We start from the raw sequence: 14,742 nt of genomic DNA, 5'->3' as shown, positions 1-14,742 counted from the left end.
TATGAGAAAAGAACTAGATGCCATACATTGCTCTACAAAAAGACTGCACTGACTTGCATCAACCTGGTAACAGACCAAGAGTTACCAAACTGATCACATATTTGTCCTACTAATCTCTCTATTAGAAACATATACCAGGGATATAATTATTTACAAAGAAAAGTCTGTCTAAAACTGTTTTATATAAACAGAGAAGCTGTTTATGTACAGCCTGTTTATTTCCTAGACAACAAAAAGGAAATGAATGGACTGTGGTATATGGATATAATAGAGCTCTACATCTCTATTAAGCATGACAAATGAGAAATATGAAGAAATTTTGGGGTACATGTGAAATAATGTGAAGCAAAAAAAAATGAGAGACACATAACAATCCTCTAATACTAAACTATATACATACACATAGTTAATCAATGTTTTTCTTAAACTATTGAACTCAAAACTAAACTCAAAACTCCAGGGGAGGCCTGATGAGGATAGAGTACAGTGATACTATTCTCTTCCTATTCTTTAAATCTACGAGTTTCTTAATGCAGCATATAACTACATTTACTTTTTTGGCTGCCACATAATACTGCTGACCCAGAGAGCTTTCAGGTCACTAAAACCCAATATTTAACTGCTACCTAACTATGCCTTCCCCATCTTGTATGTGTGATACTTATTTCTTTTGTACCCAACTGCAAGATTCTACGTTTATCACTAATTTAATTTTATCTTATTAGATTTTGCCTGATGCCAAGATGTTTTTGGATTCTGTGTCTTATTATTCAACGTGTTTGCTATCTCATCCAACTTTCTGTCATCTGCAAATTACATTTATCCAAGTAATTAATAAAAATTAATTAATAAAAATATAAAACAGAACAAGGCCAAGCACAGATCCTTAGGGCATTCCAATGGAGACCCACTGTCACACTGACACTGAACGATTAACAACTATTCTTTGAGTCCTGCCTGTATTATTGTCTAATTCATTTATCTCCACCTTCTCCACAAGAATTGTCTGAAACACTTTATCCAAGGAGATCAGAAAAGGATTTAAAGGGAATTGTTGTTATTATATTTACATGCTTATATATACTTTATAGCATATAATTTTGAACATAAAAAGCATAACATTTAGCAAAGGATATGTGCTACATACAAAGCTTAAAACAACTAGAGATCAGATGACCCAGTTTGAGGTTTCTTTTGAAATCTAGATTTAAAATATCAGTAAACTAACAGGCAAGATAAAAGAGGATTTATGGGACTATCTAAAGGAATGCAAATGTTACTTTATCTAAAAGTTAAATTCATTTTTGTCTCTAATAACAACAAAAACATTTATGTAGGGTTATTTATATATCCCCCAAAGAGCTCATGTGAACGGGAAAAATAAGTCTTCTGGGAATAGTTCTGTTAAGTTGAAGAAGGCCCACAAGGACACAGAAGTACTAATAGCATGCAGTACTAAAATCTGACCCTTATGTAAAGAGGCAGCATTTAAGGAAAATACCTAATTAGATGGATTTAGTTCTGCGTCTGTTTTATGTGGAGATTCTAGTTTTATTCCTGTAACTACACTTTGGAAATATATTTTAAATAGTTTGCCATCCTCAATTTATTTCTAGAATATTTGGAAAGTAAATGAGGACCTAGGAAAAAAAAGACAAAACAAAACAAAACAAAAAAAAAATATATATATATATATATAAAAGTCCTTAAACTCCCATTCTCAAGAGACCCACTACTTGATGTTTTTCCTTTTGTTTCCAATGTGCCTCCATGGCATGACTCCCTGACACACGTGAATTTTAATCTTAATATATGAGAGAGATTGAGAACGCCTTGCTCATTTGAAATATTACTAGAAAAAAAAGAAATATAAACAGATAAGATGATGTGGATACATATAAGACTATGAACTCTGGAGATAAGAGCTGCTTTAATGGCTAGTTTGTTATGAGCAAGTCTTTCATTAAACATTTCTTAAGCTAAAAGCCAAGCCCCAGAAACACAAAGAAGGCAAGAATACAGTCCCTATCTTCAAAGCACTCACAGTCTAATGGGGGAGACAATAGATAAATTACTATGTACAAACATAATAGGTACAGGGTAAATGGAACATAATCTCAGAGGGAAGGCACTAGCAGTGGAGACCAAGAAAGGCTTCTTGTAGAAACTGGTAGTTAAGCTTAGCCTTGAAAGAGGCCAAAAAAACCAAAACAAAACAGGAGGTTGAAATGAGGAGGGAGGACGTTCTAGGCATGAAGGATGAGTGGAAAGACTTGGAGTCAGGAAATTGAAGTGTCACAGTCAATGAATAGCAAGAAGGCTTTAAATGCCAAGCAATGGCAGAGTAGCAGAGGCAACTCTACTAGAGTTATGAGTGAGAAGGTAATAGAGACATGATCAGACCTACATTTTAGGAAGATCACCCTGGCAGTTGAGTGGAAGACAGACTGTAGGGAGAGACTTACAACGGGGTGATGAGGACCTGGACCAGGGTGATGGCTATGTCAGTGGAGAGAAGGAGTCATATATGAGAAATGTTGTAGAGGTACAAATGACAAGATTTAAGTGATTGGTAATGGGGGTCCATGCAGGTGAGGAATTGAGGATGAGAATTCGTTTACCCTCAGAATTAATAGGCAAGCTGTGAAGAGGACAAAGTTCAGGGGAGAAAAATAATGCATTGTTTGAGACACGTTAAGATTGAGAAGCCAACAGGACATCCAAATGTCCAAAAAGAATGTCCAAATGGCAAGTGGTGATGCAGGACTAGCTCAAGAGAGAGGATAGGGCTGGATATATAGCTAAGGGAAACACCTGCATAGAGATAATCATTGAACCCACAGGAGTCAATGAGATCACTAAGTGAAAAGGAACAGAAGAAGTATTCTTAGCCTTTTTTGTATCACAGAATCCTTTGGCAGTATAGTAAAATCTATGGGCCCCTTGTCATAATGATATTTTTAAATGCATAAAATATGAAACTCATAGGATTACAAAGGAAACCTATTATACTGAAATAAAAATATTTTTAAAACTAGCTCATGGACCCCTAGCAAGATCCCCAGATAGAGAAGGAGGAGAGGAATGGGACCAGGACAGAACCTCGAGGGATAGCCACAGTTAGTGCACATAACCTGGATGAAGATCCAGTGAAGTGCTTTACAAATATTATTGCATTTGAGTCTCACAATAATCCTAGGAGGTAGGTGCTATTATTATTATTACTATTTTACAGTTGAAGAAATTGAGGCCAACAGAAGTCACATGACTTGCCAAGAGTCACACAGCTAATGAGTGTCTGAGGTTACTTTTGAACTTAGGTCTTCCTGACTTCAGGACCAGCATTTTCTCTACTGTGCCATCCAGCTTCCTAGAGGTTTTAGAATACTGGCAAGGAAAAGAGCCACCTCTTCAGGTGAGACAGGGGTGAAGATGTCTGAGTGATATAAGGGAGGAGGAAGAACAGGGAGCTTTTTCAGTGAAGTATGAGGTGAGTTCCTCAACTGAGAGGGCAGTTAAAGAGAATGCTGTGGGGAAACTGAGAAGAGATACGAATGTTTAGAACAGCTACTATTTGTGAATAGGAGAGCAAATGGATCAGAGAGCTCTAAAAGTATGGCCTTGTAGCACTGAGGGCCCAGATGAGGTTATGTAACATATTTAAAGCGAACCTAGTCAGTCTAAAGTAAAGGATACTATAGAGTTGAAGTGATTCACCAAGAGGTTGATACAGAGAAGGAAGGACAGTGCAAAGGTGGTGGCCTGGGAAAGAACTGAGGGGAGGAAGGACTAGAAATCATAGTAAGTGTGACAAACAGGATTAGGCATTGTTAAGGCAAAGGGAAGACGGAATAACAGAAGACTTTGATCATACAAAAGAATTTCCGTTTATAAAAATGGAAGTGGAATACTTGTGGGTGATGGCAAGATCAAAGGTAAATTGTCTACGTGTGGCTAAGATGGAGAGCAGCACATCAAGAGAACTGAGTATATTAAGGAATTGGAATGTCAAGGTATTTGAAAGAGCATAATAATATATGTTGAAGTCCCTAATATGAGAGAGGGATTGTGCAGAGAAAAGACTGTGTGAGGTCAATAGATAAGGGCTGCCAGGATCTGAATTGGTCGATAAATTTGAATAGTATGAATCTTAGAGGAGGAAAACAATACTAAGTGATGGTAGTAGAGGGAGAGTCTGGAAAAGGTAATAGGGTATTCCAATTTCCTCATAGAATCAGGTGGTATGAATGAAAGGACAATTTGTATTAGAAAGGGTGGAATGCCAGAAGACAAAAGGAGGAAAAAAGGTAAAAGTTTTAAAATGAAAAGTTTAAGATTTACAAACCTATCTTGGGCATTTCTGATTGAGGTTGATGGGGTGTTACCAATAAAGTTGTGCTTTCAGTGGTATTCATATTGGTTTGATCATTACCTTTCAACCAGTGAAACCTCATTAAATGTCACATGGCTCAAAAGCATGACTATAATAGATAATGTTCATTTTTCAAAAGTCTAAAGATACTAAAATTATTCAAGTGTTATTGATTATTAAAGAGAAGCAATTAAACCTAAGGCTTAACCTATAAAATGTACAGATAGTTGCTAATTTGTATTGCTAAAAAATTTTACTGATTCCACCTTTAGAGAAACCAGGTGAGCAGAACTTTGAAATTTACCAGAAGAGTTTCATCAGCTTCTGGTGCAGAATCAAGTAGTTCATCTATTTCATCACCAAGGACAATGTCTCCATCATCTAAATATGTCTCAGGCAAAGTAAAAGAAATCTTTCCCCCGTTGGCCAACATGGCAGAAGGCAGAGGACTCTTTTCCATTTGTAACGGTAAAACAGGAGTTAAAGGTGTTATAGGAATTGGAGCCAATTCATTTGATAATTCAGGAGCAAAGTCAGGAGGAAGTAGAGAAATAACAGGAGCTGCTTCTTGCTTTGGATCTGATAAATCTGTAAAAGAGTGGAGTTTTTTTTTTAATCTCATCTCATTATATGTTTATTAGTAAATATTTCTAATATTTTATATCATTTATCCTAATAGACAAGTGCCAGAAGATAAATGGAATGGGGGGAGGGGAGAAGCACAATTAAAAAGATGATTCTTATATATTCAAAGGTTGGTTATTTCACTTGTGGATAAACTACCTTTTGGACATAAAGCTAAGTGTTTGCTAGTACCGCTACTGAAAGGAGGGTCATGCCAGAGCAAGAAGATACAATTCAGATTTCAATTACTCTCTTTAACTCCTAGTAGCACAATGTTGATTATGACATTTAAAATATATATAGTTTTGTGGCACTTACATATAAGGATGAACATGGCAATTTAATTTAATAATACTTTATAATTCATATGACTTGTAAAAGTTATGTTTCCTTTTAGTTTGGTACAATAGCTCAAAGCTTACCTAACTCTATATCTTCTATGGAGCTCTTTGAACCCTGGAAAATAAAGCAAACAATATGTTAATATTTTAAAGAGTATTCATTCATTATTTGAAGTGTTTTCTGTGTACAAGGTGTGGTAGTGGGCATTATTTAATGAAATTGTCATAGGAAAACAATTGACAAAAAAAATTGTGGAATAGGGTGTTGAAAAAAAGACGCTAAAAATATTACAGGTTAAAATATTAATTGCTATTACAAACTACAGGAAAATTTTACCATTTAATTTTTGGAATAAACTTTAACTTTACCTTGGCCGCTACTTCACCCGGAATTGAATTTGAGAACTGAAAAATATTTAATATACTTCATTTAAAATAAAATTAACTTAAAGTTAGAAAATAAAAGCCAAGATATCAAAAGTACAATTCTCTACCTTACCTTTGCTCTGACATATGCTTTCCTTATTTTAAATCCTAATTTCTGGGCTAGTTCTTGAGTTAGTTTTATTACACACTCATCCTGAAAAGACAATAGGTAAACTGAGAAAGAAAAGGAGTGGAAACGATACAAAATAATGAGAAACATGAAAAATAACTGGAAACCATTTTCCAGCAATATGCTTGCTTTAATACTTGTAACAAACTAAAATTGGATGAACTCTTAAAATTTAAATTATTTAAGTAGTCTAAGTGTGACAAACATTTTTATGAGGACTGAATCTTTCTAACATAAACAAATAAATTTTTTAAAAATTCCATACCTGAGGCACTGCCAAAGAACATTTTGCTATTGCGTCATAAGCTTCTTTATATCTTCCTAAATCACTTAAAGCTTTAGCTTTCCGATACAGGGCTCTACAGTTATTAAGATTTAAACTTAAAACTTTATCACAGTCTTCTAGAACTTTATCATTCAATCCCTAAGTGACAAGATAAAAAAGAGCATTTAAAATTAATAACGAACTTACGTTCACCAAATATTTATAAAATACTAAATTTATAAAATGCCAAATTAGTAAGTACCAAAAAGTCAATCAACTACGTATTTACATTTTAAAAATATCTGAACATATCACATGCCTTTTTCTTTCAAAGTTATTTTTTATTCTTTGAAGTGACTGAATATCAAAACAAAGAAAAAAATATGATGGTTCCACTTGCTGATCTATTTATGAAGCCAAGAAAATCATTAAGTATTTACAGTAATAAATACAGAATCATATATTTCTAGCTAGAAGGTACTTAAAAAGCCAACTAATCTAACTTCCTCACAACTTACAGATGAGCAAACTAAGATCCAGAAAGGTTAAGGGACTTGAAGTAGGATCACAGAGGCAGGATGTGGCAGTTAGAATTTGAATTCTGGTCCTCGGATTGTAATCCAGTGCTTTTTCCACTATACTTAATATCTTTCATCTACTGATCAATGTCCATTAACACCAAAAAATAAGTATAGTCATGTTTCTTTATACAATTCATGGTTTAGTTAATAAATTGCATTTATATATTTAAGATTTGAAAAATGCTTTACATATATGTTGCCTCATGTGATCCCCAAAACAACCCTATTGGAGATGCTATTACTAATCCTATTTTACTGATAAGAAAATAAAGACAGGTTAAATGACTTGCCCAGGGTCACAAACGTAGAACATTTCTAAGACAAGATTCAAACTTATGTCTTCCTTATTCCTAGTCTAATACTCTATACGCTGCATAACAGAACTAGTTAAACAATGATTTAGTTAATTTTAAAAAGCACACAAAAAGGAGGCTATATATAAAAATGGTGACATTTTGAGGCTAATTGTTTATGACATTAATTGTTCTTAGTTGTTTTTTCTGGTACCTTTGTTGATATGCTAAGAGCTCCTAGGGAGGATAGTTGATCAAATAGATCATTAAGTTAAATGAAGTCTTAATTACGTACAAAATAAAACAATCAATGCTGAACTAGAAGCATGTTCTAATAATGTTTCTCCCCATATAAATACATCCTCAGAATCCCTACATATGGGCCATTTCCAGAGTGAAATAATAGTTAAGTGACATTTATAATATAAAATCTTTCAACATTATGGCCAAAACTTTTTTTAAAGTATCTTTACCTACAAAAGCTAGCAAGATTCCCTTAAAAAAGGAAATAAGGAAAATGGGAGAAACAGGATTACTTTTGAGAGCCCCTGTATTACTTCTGAAAGTATTTTATACTTTATCAGCTTTCCACAGGACTGGTTTTTTTTTCTCACCTTGAAAAATTCAACAACTTACCATATTTGAATAGCATGCAATACGATTTATATGCAGCTTTTCTAATACTTCATTAGAAATTGCAATTTCTTCAGATCTTGCGTAATCAGCTATGTTTAAAGCTTCGGTATACTGACTTAATGAGCCATTCCAGTCACATTCTTGATATATATCATTTCCTTCATTAAAGAGATTTCTTATAAGTGTCCATAAAAACACCTAAAAAAGGAAAAAAATTTAAATGGCGATATTGTGTAATGATTAATATTTTAGGAAGCACAACTTAAATTGGTCATTTATACAAAAATTATTACAGGAACGTTATTACCAACCAAAAAGATCAAGATTGTCTGAGTGAATTATTGATGGCAGCATGGACAAGGAGACTATAAGTGACTTTGATCACTCAGCTTCTATAGGTCTGTTCTATAATCTACAAAATGAATAAATTGGAAAAGAATAATCATTGCTTCAGCAATGAGTCCTAAGAGTCTACTAATCTAGATGTCCTCATACATTCTTATGAACAGCTTCTACAGCTAAAAAAATGCATGGCATTTAGGGGATCAAAAAAGTCACAAACAGAAAAATCCACATTTGGATCAAGAAGACTTTAAAGGCAATATGTATGGGGATTGGGCTTATCACCTTCTTTTTTCTAACTATTAAGTCCCCTTCCTTCATAGCCTTTTCCTATTATCATATTAGCCTCATGCCCTATTATCATATTCCTCAACTTACTTCCCAGTTTATATCCAAATAAAACAAGGAAAAAATATACTTCCCTTACTTCTAAAAAGGTATTTTAAAATGCTGTCACATTTGTCTTTAGGGAAGAACTGAAATACTAGATGTGGTAACCTTTAATTAGTTTTCAACGACTTCATAAAAAGAAATTATACATTAGAAAGGAAGAAATACATGAAAAAAAGTATTTGGTATGAAAAAAATTATCCCGATAAAGCAATACTGAAGGATAAAGCAATGAAACTTCAAAGTTTTAAAGCATCTATTACCTCATATTGTTCCTGTGTTCCTCGGTATGGCAAAGGTGACCTAAGAAAGAGAAACAAAATTAATTTCCCCATAGGTTTCATTACCAGTCTATTCCAGCATTCATTTTGCTAGTCTTCAATTTCACATTAAAATTACTAAGCTTATTTCTATGATAAAAATACAATTAGACTGAACTCTTTTTTTAAATCACCATTCACATTTTACACCTATAGCCAAAAACTTAAGAATGTAGAATTGGGGTCTCTCAAGAAGCAACTATTAAAAGAAAAGGCTAGCTTTTAAAATGAAAGAAAAAATTTAAAGACAGCATAAAATCATACATTCATTTTATTTGAGCCAATGTTTGACAGCAACAGCTTTCAAATTAATTTCTAAGTCTGAGACTTTAACTTTAGAAGATTACAAGTAAGAGTCCACTAGTCTATAATTCATTACACTAATATTGGTCTATTCATCTGGTTGCTTTCACAGAATAGTGTGATTGCTTATGTTTTGACAAGTATCATTATGTGAATATAAGACTTAGGCTCTAGCAAGCAAAAAGAAAATAAATGAAGAAAATAACTTCAAAAATAATTTCATTAAAGTTTATTCAGTAAAACTGTTTTCATGAATTACTAGAGCATATTTACATTCTTCAATTCAAAGTTTTAGAATATGCAAAAAGACCAATTATAAACACTAAAAAAGGGAAAGAAAATTCCACTTCAACTTAAAACTGATATGAGATTACAGAAAGCAAATAAAGGAAAGAACAATAATGTCTGAAAGTACAATTTATAAATGGACAAACACCCAACTCAAGCACATACTAAACATCTACCACATGCAAGGTATTTTGGCAAGACAGAGATACACTTCTTGCCCTCAAATAATTTACAATCTAGATGGGTAGGTTTCATACACATAAATAAAAATATAACCTAAGTTAGAATATTAGGGGACAGACAAGGTAAGCAATCATATAGAGGAAGGAAAGAATAAGACAAATTCAGGCAATGGCTGAACAGTCCATTTTACCCAGAGAATAGCATATGTGGAGCATAATGTGAAACAAGTCTGGAAATACAGGTTGGAATCAGAACAAGGAAAGCCTTTAATTCCAGACTAAGTATTTAGGATTTATTGCAAAGGCATTTACTACTGAAAACACTAGGTGGTTCAGGGGATAGCACAATGGGCCTAGAGTCAGGAAGACCTGACTGAGTTCCAGATATCGGTCAATCCAGCCCCAGATACTTACTAGCTGCATGACACTGAGCAAGACATTTTACCTCTGTTTGCTTCAGTGTCCTCAATTGTAAAATGGGGATAATAATAGCACTTAGCTCCCCAAACTGTTGTGAGCATCAAATGAGATCTCTGTGAACCATTTACAAATGAGATATTTAAATACCTGGTTCTGAAGGACAGAACCTGGAGGATGTGGAGGATCAATGAACAGAAGTTACAGGAAGGCAAATTTTAGCACAACAATAGAACTTCCCAACAACCAGAGCTGTTAAAAAATGGAATAGAGTACCTTCTGAAATAATGAGATAATATTTGTTAAAAAACGCTTAGCACAGTGCCTGGCATATAGTAGGTGCTACATAAAGCTTATTCTCTTCCCCCTCTCCCTTGTGAGATAATAGTTTTTCGCCAATGAAAGTGACTGAACCAAGGCTGGATGCCCATTTATAAGGGATGTTGTAAAAGAGATTCATATCTTAGACAAAAGATGGATCTAAAGACATCTAATATGCTAAGATCCCATAAATCTATGAAACAGTGCTGGAGGAGGCACTGAATTATTTCAGACAGACAACAACATGATCAGAGTTGGCTATTTTAAAAATTACTCTGGTAGTAGAATTTAAGAAGGATTGAAGAAGGGAGATGAGAGCAAGGAAATGAGTTAGAGACTATAAAAGTAATGAGCACCTAAATTAAGGTACTAACAGCAAGAATGAAACCAGGAGGGAATGGATGCAAATGATATCATGAAAGGCTTAACATGGTTTCACAATTGGTTAGATATGGAGGATAACAGTGAGGGAGGAATCCAAATAACTTCAAAGTTCTGAAGTTGAGTACCTGGGAGAATGGTAGTGCCATTAGGAGAAATAGTGAAGTAAGGATGAGAGAAGGAATGGAGAAAAAATGTGTTCAATTTAGAGAGGGCCATGGAACAGTTTGAAATGTACATCTGGAGATCAGGAAAGAGGTGCAGCTATACACAGTCATCTGCATAGGGACAATCATTGATACTTTGGAAAGAGATGAACTTGCCAAAGGAAGAAGCACAAAATGTCAAGGACAGAGTTTTGGAGAATGTTTCCATTTACGGGGTGGTAAAGAAAAGGTAACATAGCAAAAGAGAAGAGAGGTCAGAGAGGCAAGAAGATTACTGGGGCTGGAGTTAAGGATTTAAGAATAGAGAAAAGGGTTTGGAACAGTTGTTGTGGAGAATGTAATAAATGGGGAGTTAAGGGGCAGCTGGGTGGCACAGTAAGTAGAGCACAGTAAGGAGTCAGGAGGACCTGAGTTCAAATTTGACCTCAGACACTTGACACATGTACTAGCCATGTGACCTTGGGCAAGTCACTTAACCCCAATTGCCCTGCCCCCCCAAAAGACAATAAATAAATAAGTAAATAGATAAATAAGCAGTTAAAAAGACTGCTCTGACACCCAATGAGGGTCCCACTTAAGTGGAAAAACATGAATCTGTAATAAGCCTAGATAGTATAGTCTTGTAACTTTCTACAGAAGTGTCAATGCTCCAGTAGCAGGAGTACTATCTAAAACTAATGGTGAAGGCTACCCAAATGTGGGAATCCATGGCAAGGATATGGTAAAGCAGTAAAGGATTCATGAACTGAAGCAACTTTTATCTTTTGAAGTCTGACAACTGAATCAACTTAGTAAAAAAAAAAACAAGTAAAGCCAGAATAGGGGTGATGATCTAGGAAAACAGAGAAAAGTTAAATATTCAATGATCACGATAAAGATGATAAGCAGTTTCAGTAGCAGTCACAACACAGAAAGGGTAGATGAGAAGACTCTGACAAGAGTAGTGAATTTCAGTATTCAAAATCTTTGAGGGGATGGAAAACCAAGGGATAATAAATAAAGTCTAAAATGAAGCTTTCCTAGTGGTTCTCTACTAAAGTAGAGAAAAGAAAGATATAACTAGAATTGAGATCAAGGAACCATAAGACCAAAGTGTTAGGAGGTTCATAAATTCAGATACTGAAGTCAGGAAGGATGATGTACAGAAAAATGTATTAAGAGCCAGAGGAACTAAGTTCAAATCCTGCTTCTGCTACTTACTACCTGTGTACTACCCTAGGGAAGCCATTTAATGCTCTCTGGACTTTTAGTTTCCTCATCTGTAAAATAATAGGGTTAAATGATGATTGATCTTTAAGGTCCTCTAAGTCCTATGATAGTGAGAGATGAAAAAGAAAAGAAAATTATGAGTGTCAGTCACCGAATATTTTAATATGAATACAGAATAAACCCAGATTTTACATTTACTTCTTATGAAGAAATACAAATGCATGTTATTAGAAGCACTATAATTGTAACATATATGTATGAGACATTGCCTTTTAAAATAATGTTAAGGCATAACATCTTACTGTATAAACTGCAGTCCTTTTTTAATATCCTGCTGCCTGTTTCTTCTGTCTTCAGAAACATTGGACATGTTATCCTGTACATTCAATCTCTAGAGTCACCCTCTGAAATAAAAATACATATAATCACACAGGTCATCAGGGTTTGATGAATGCAATTATCTAGAGTCAAATTAGGAGATTATGAGATAAAGTATTAAAACCAATATATCTTCTGATCATAAGTTAAAATGACAATTTCAAACTTATAATTTAAGAGAAAGGGAGAAACAAATAATGGGAAATACAGAAAGGCCTATATGAAATGATGGAAAATGAAATTAGCAAAACCAGAATTGTGTACCCATTGACTAAAACTTTTTGTTTTATCCTTTCCTGTTAAAATGTAAGCTACTCAAGGGCAGAGATGTCTTGTTTCAATCTTCATCTCCAGTGCTTAGCACAATGCTTCTCACCTGATAAGTATTTAATAAATGCTTTCTTATTCCTTCACCAACAACACTAATTTACCACCAGCAGAGCTCTGCATCAGTTCAACCATTCTGGAGAACAATTTGGAATGAGACAAATAGAGTTCCTAAATTGAGCCAGTAATCCCATTGTTGGGCTTATACCACAAGGAGGTCAATGTCAGACAAATCCAAAATGCGGCAAAATATTTCTAACAGTACCATTTTTAATAGCAAAAAAACTGCAAACAATTTATATGTCCAATGACTGAGGAATGGCTAAAAATTATAGTATATGAACATAATGAAGTATAATTATTCTGTAATAAATAATGAATGAAAATAAGTTAGAAAAATATGGAAAGGTTTATATGAACTGCTAGTCAAGAAAGGATCAGAATTCTAATATACATGAGTGCCACATTTGGGCTGTAATGTTGTTCAGTTGTGTCTGACTCTTTGTGATCCCATCCGGGGTTTTCTTGGCAAAGATACTGGGGTGGTTTGCCATTTCCTTCTCCAGCTCATTTACAGATAAGGAAACTAAGGCAAATAGATTTAAGTGACTTGCCCAGGGATACACAGCTAGTGTGTGATGTCAAATCTGAACTCAGGAAGATAGTCTCACCTAGCTGTTATAATGTACGTGAGTATAATAGTGTAAATGAAAACACTAAAATATAATACAATTTAAGTAAAATATAATGACCAATCTTGATTCCAAAGTACAAACAGTAAACTCTAAGGGTAATAAAAAGTCTTATATGTTATCACATGCAATTGCTGTTTAAACAACTTGATTATGCTTCACTTTGTTTTTATTGGAAGATACTTTGGTGGAAGTATTTATTAAGAATCGACTGCTATGGCAAAAGAAAATGTATCATAGCAATTTGGAATTAAGCCCAAAGGGCTATAAAACTGTGCATACCCTTTGATCCAGCAATACCACTATTCAGTCCATATCCCAAAGAGATCATAAAAAAGGGAAAAGGACCCACATATACACAATATACACATATATACAAAGATCTTTATGGCAGCTCTTTTTGTGGTGGCAAAGAATTGGAAACTGAGGGGATGCTCTTCCATTGAGGAATGGCTGAACAAGTTGCAGTATATGAATGTAATGGAATACTATTGTTCCATAAGAAATGATGAGCAGGATGACTTCAGAAAAACCTGGAAAGACTTACCTGAAGTGATGCTGAGTGAAGTAAGCAGAACCAAGAGAAAACTGAACACAGTAACAACAACACTGTGCAATGATCAGCTTTGATAGACTTAGCTTTTCTCTGCAATGCAATTATCTAAGACAATTCCAAAAGACTCATGATGGAAAATACTGTCCACATCCAGAGAAAGAACTGTGGAATCTGAATGCAGATTGAAGCATACGATGTTCTCTCTTTTTTTTTCTTTCTCGTAGTTTTTCCCTTTTGTTCTGATTCTTCTTTCACAACATGACTAATGTGGAAATATGTTTAACATGATTGTACATGTATAGCCTATATCAGATTGCATGCCATCTTGGGGAAGGGGAAGGGAAGAGGAGGAAAGGGGAAAAATTTAGAATTCAAAATCTTATAAAAGTGAATGTTGAGAATTAAAAATAAATAAATAAATTTAATTTTTAAAAAGACTACATCATATTTTTGCCTTTTTAAAATATTATTATTGCTATCTTTTTTATTTACATTGCCTCCATTTCTAAATAAATCCTTTCCCCTTGCCTATCCATAAAGCCATTCCTTGTAACAGTTTAAAAGAAAAAAAGCAGTTTAATAAAACCTTAATAAATCATCAACATTTTCTTATTGCAGGTCTGATCACATCCTGCTTCTACTAAATAAACCTCCAGTGGCTCCCTATTACTTGGATAAAATATAAACTTCTCTATTTGGCTTTTAATGACCTTCACAATCTTGTTCCAACTTGTCTTTCCAGCCTCGTTATATATTACTCCCCTTCCTGTACTCTACAACTGAGGAAACCTGTTCTTCTCT

At 34.2% G+C, this 14,742-nt stretch overlaps 1 protein-coding gene across 1 annotated transcript in view; it reads right to left on the bottom strand.

Annotated features, from left to right (window-relative positions):
* The window catches only part of ZC3H7A (zinc finger CCCH-type containing 7A), a 58,495-nt gene that overhangs the window by 26,990 nt on the left and 16,763 nt on the right, over positions 1 to 14,742 (bottom strand). Inside the window, exons 2-9 of the mRNA XM_036738456.1 lie at positions 12,291 to 12,392; positions 8,664 to 8,703; positions 7,669 to 7,866; positions 6,159 to 6,317; positions 5,837 to 5,917; positions 5,707 to 5,742; positions 5,419 to 5,452; positions 4,677 to 4,960 (exon numbers count right to left, since the gene is read on the bottom strand). Of these exons, the coding sequence (XP_036594351.1) occupies positions 4,677 to 4,960; positions 5,419 to 5,452; positions 5,707 to 5,742; positions 5,837 to 5,917; positions 6,159 to 6,317; positions 7,669 to 7,866; positions 8,664 to 8,703; positions 12,291 to 12,358 (900 nt within the window). The 5' untranslated portion in view covers positions 12,359 to 12,392. The remainder of the gene's footprint in view (positions 1 to 4,676; positions 4,961 to 5,418; positions 5,453 to 5,706; positions 5,743 to 5,836; positions 5,918 to 6,158; positions 6,318 to 7,668; positions 7,867 to 8,663; positions 8,704 to 12,290; positions 12,393 to 14,742) is intronic.

This window comes from Trichosurus vulpecula, chromosome 9 (assembly GCF_011100635.1).
Source record: "Trichosurus vulpecula isolate mTriVul1 chromosome 9, mTriVul1.pri, whole genome shotgun sequence".
Taxonomy (NCBI): domain Eukaryota; kingdom Metazoa; phylum Chordata; class Mammalia; order Diprotodontia; family Phalangeridae; genus Trichosurus; species Trichosurus vulpecula.
This window is presented reverse-complemented; position numbering and strand designations above follow the sequence as displayed.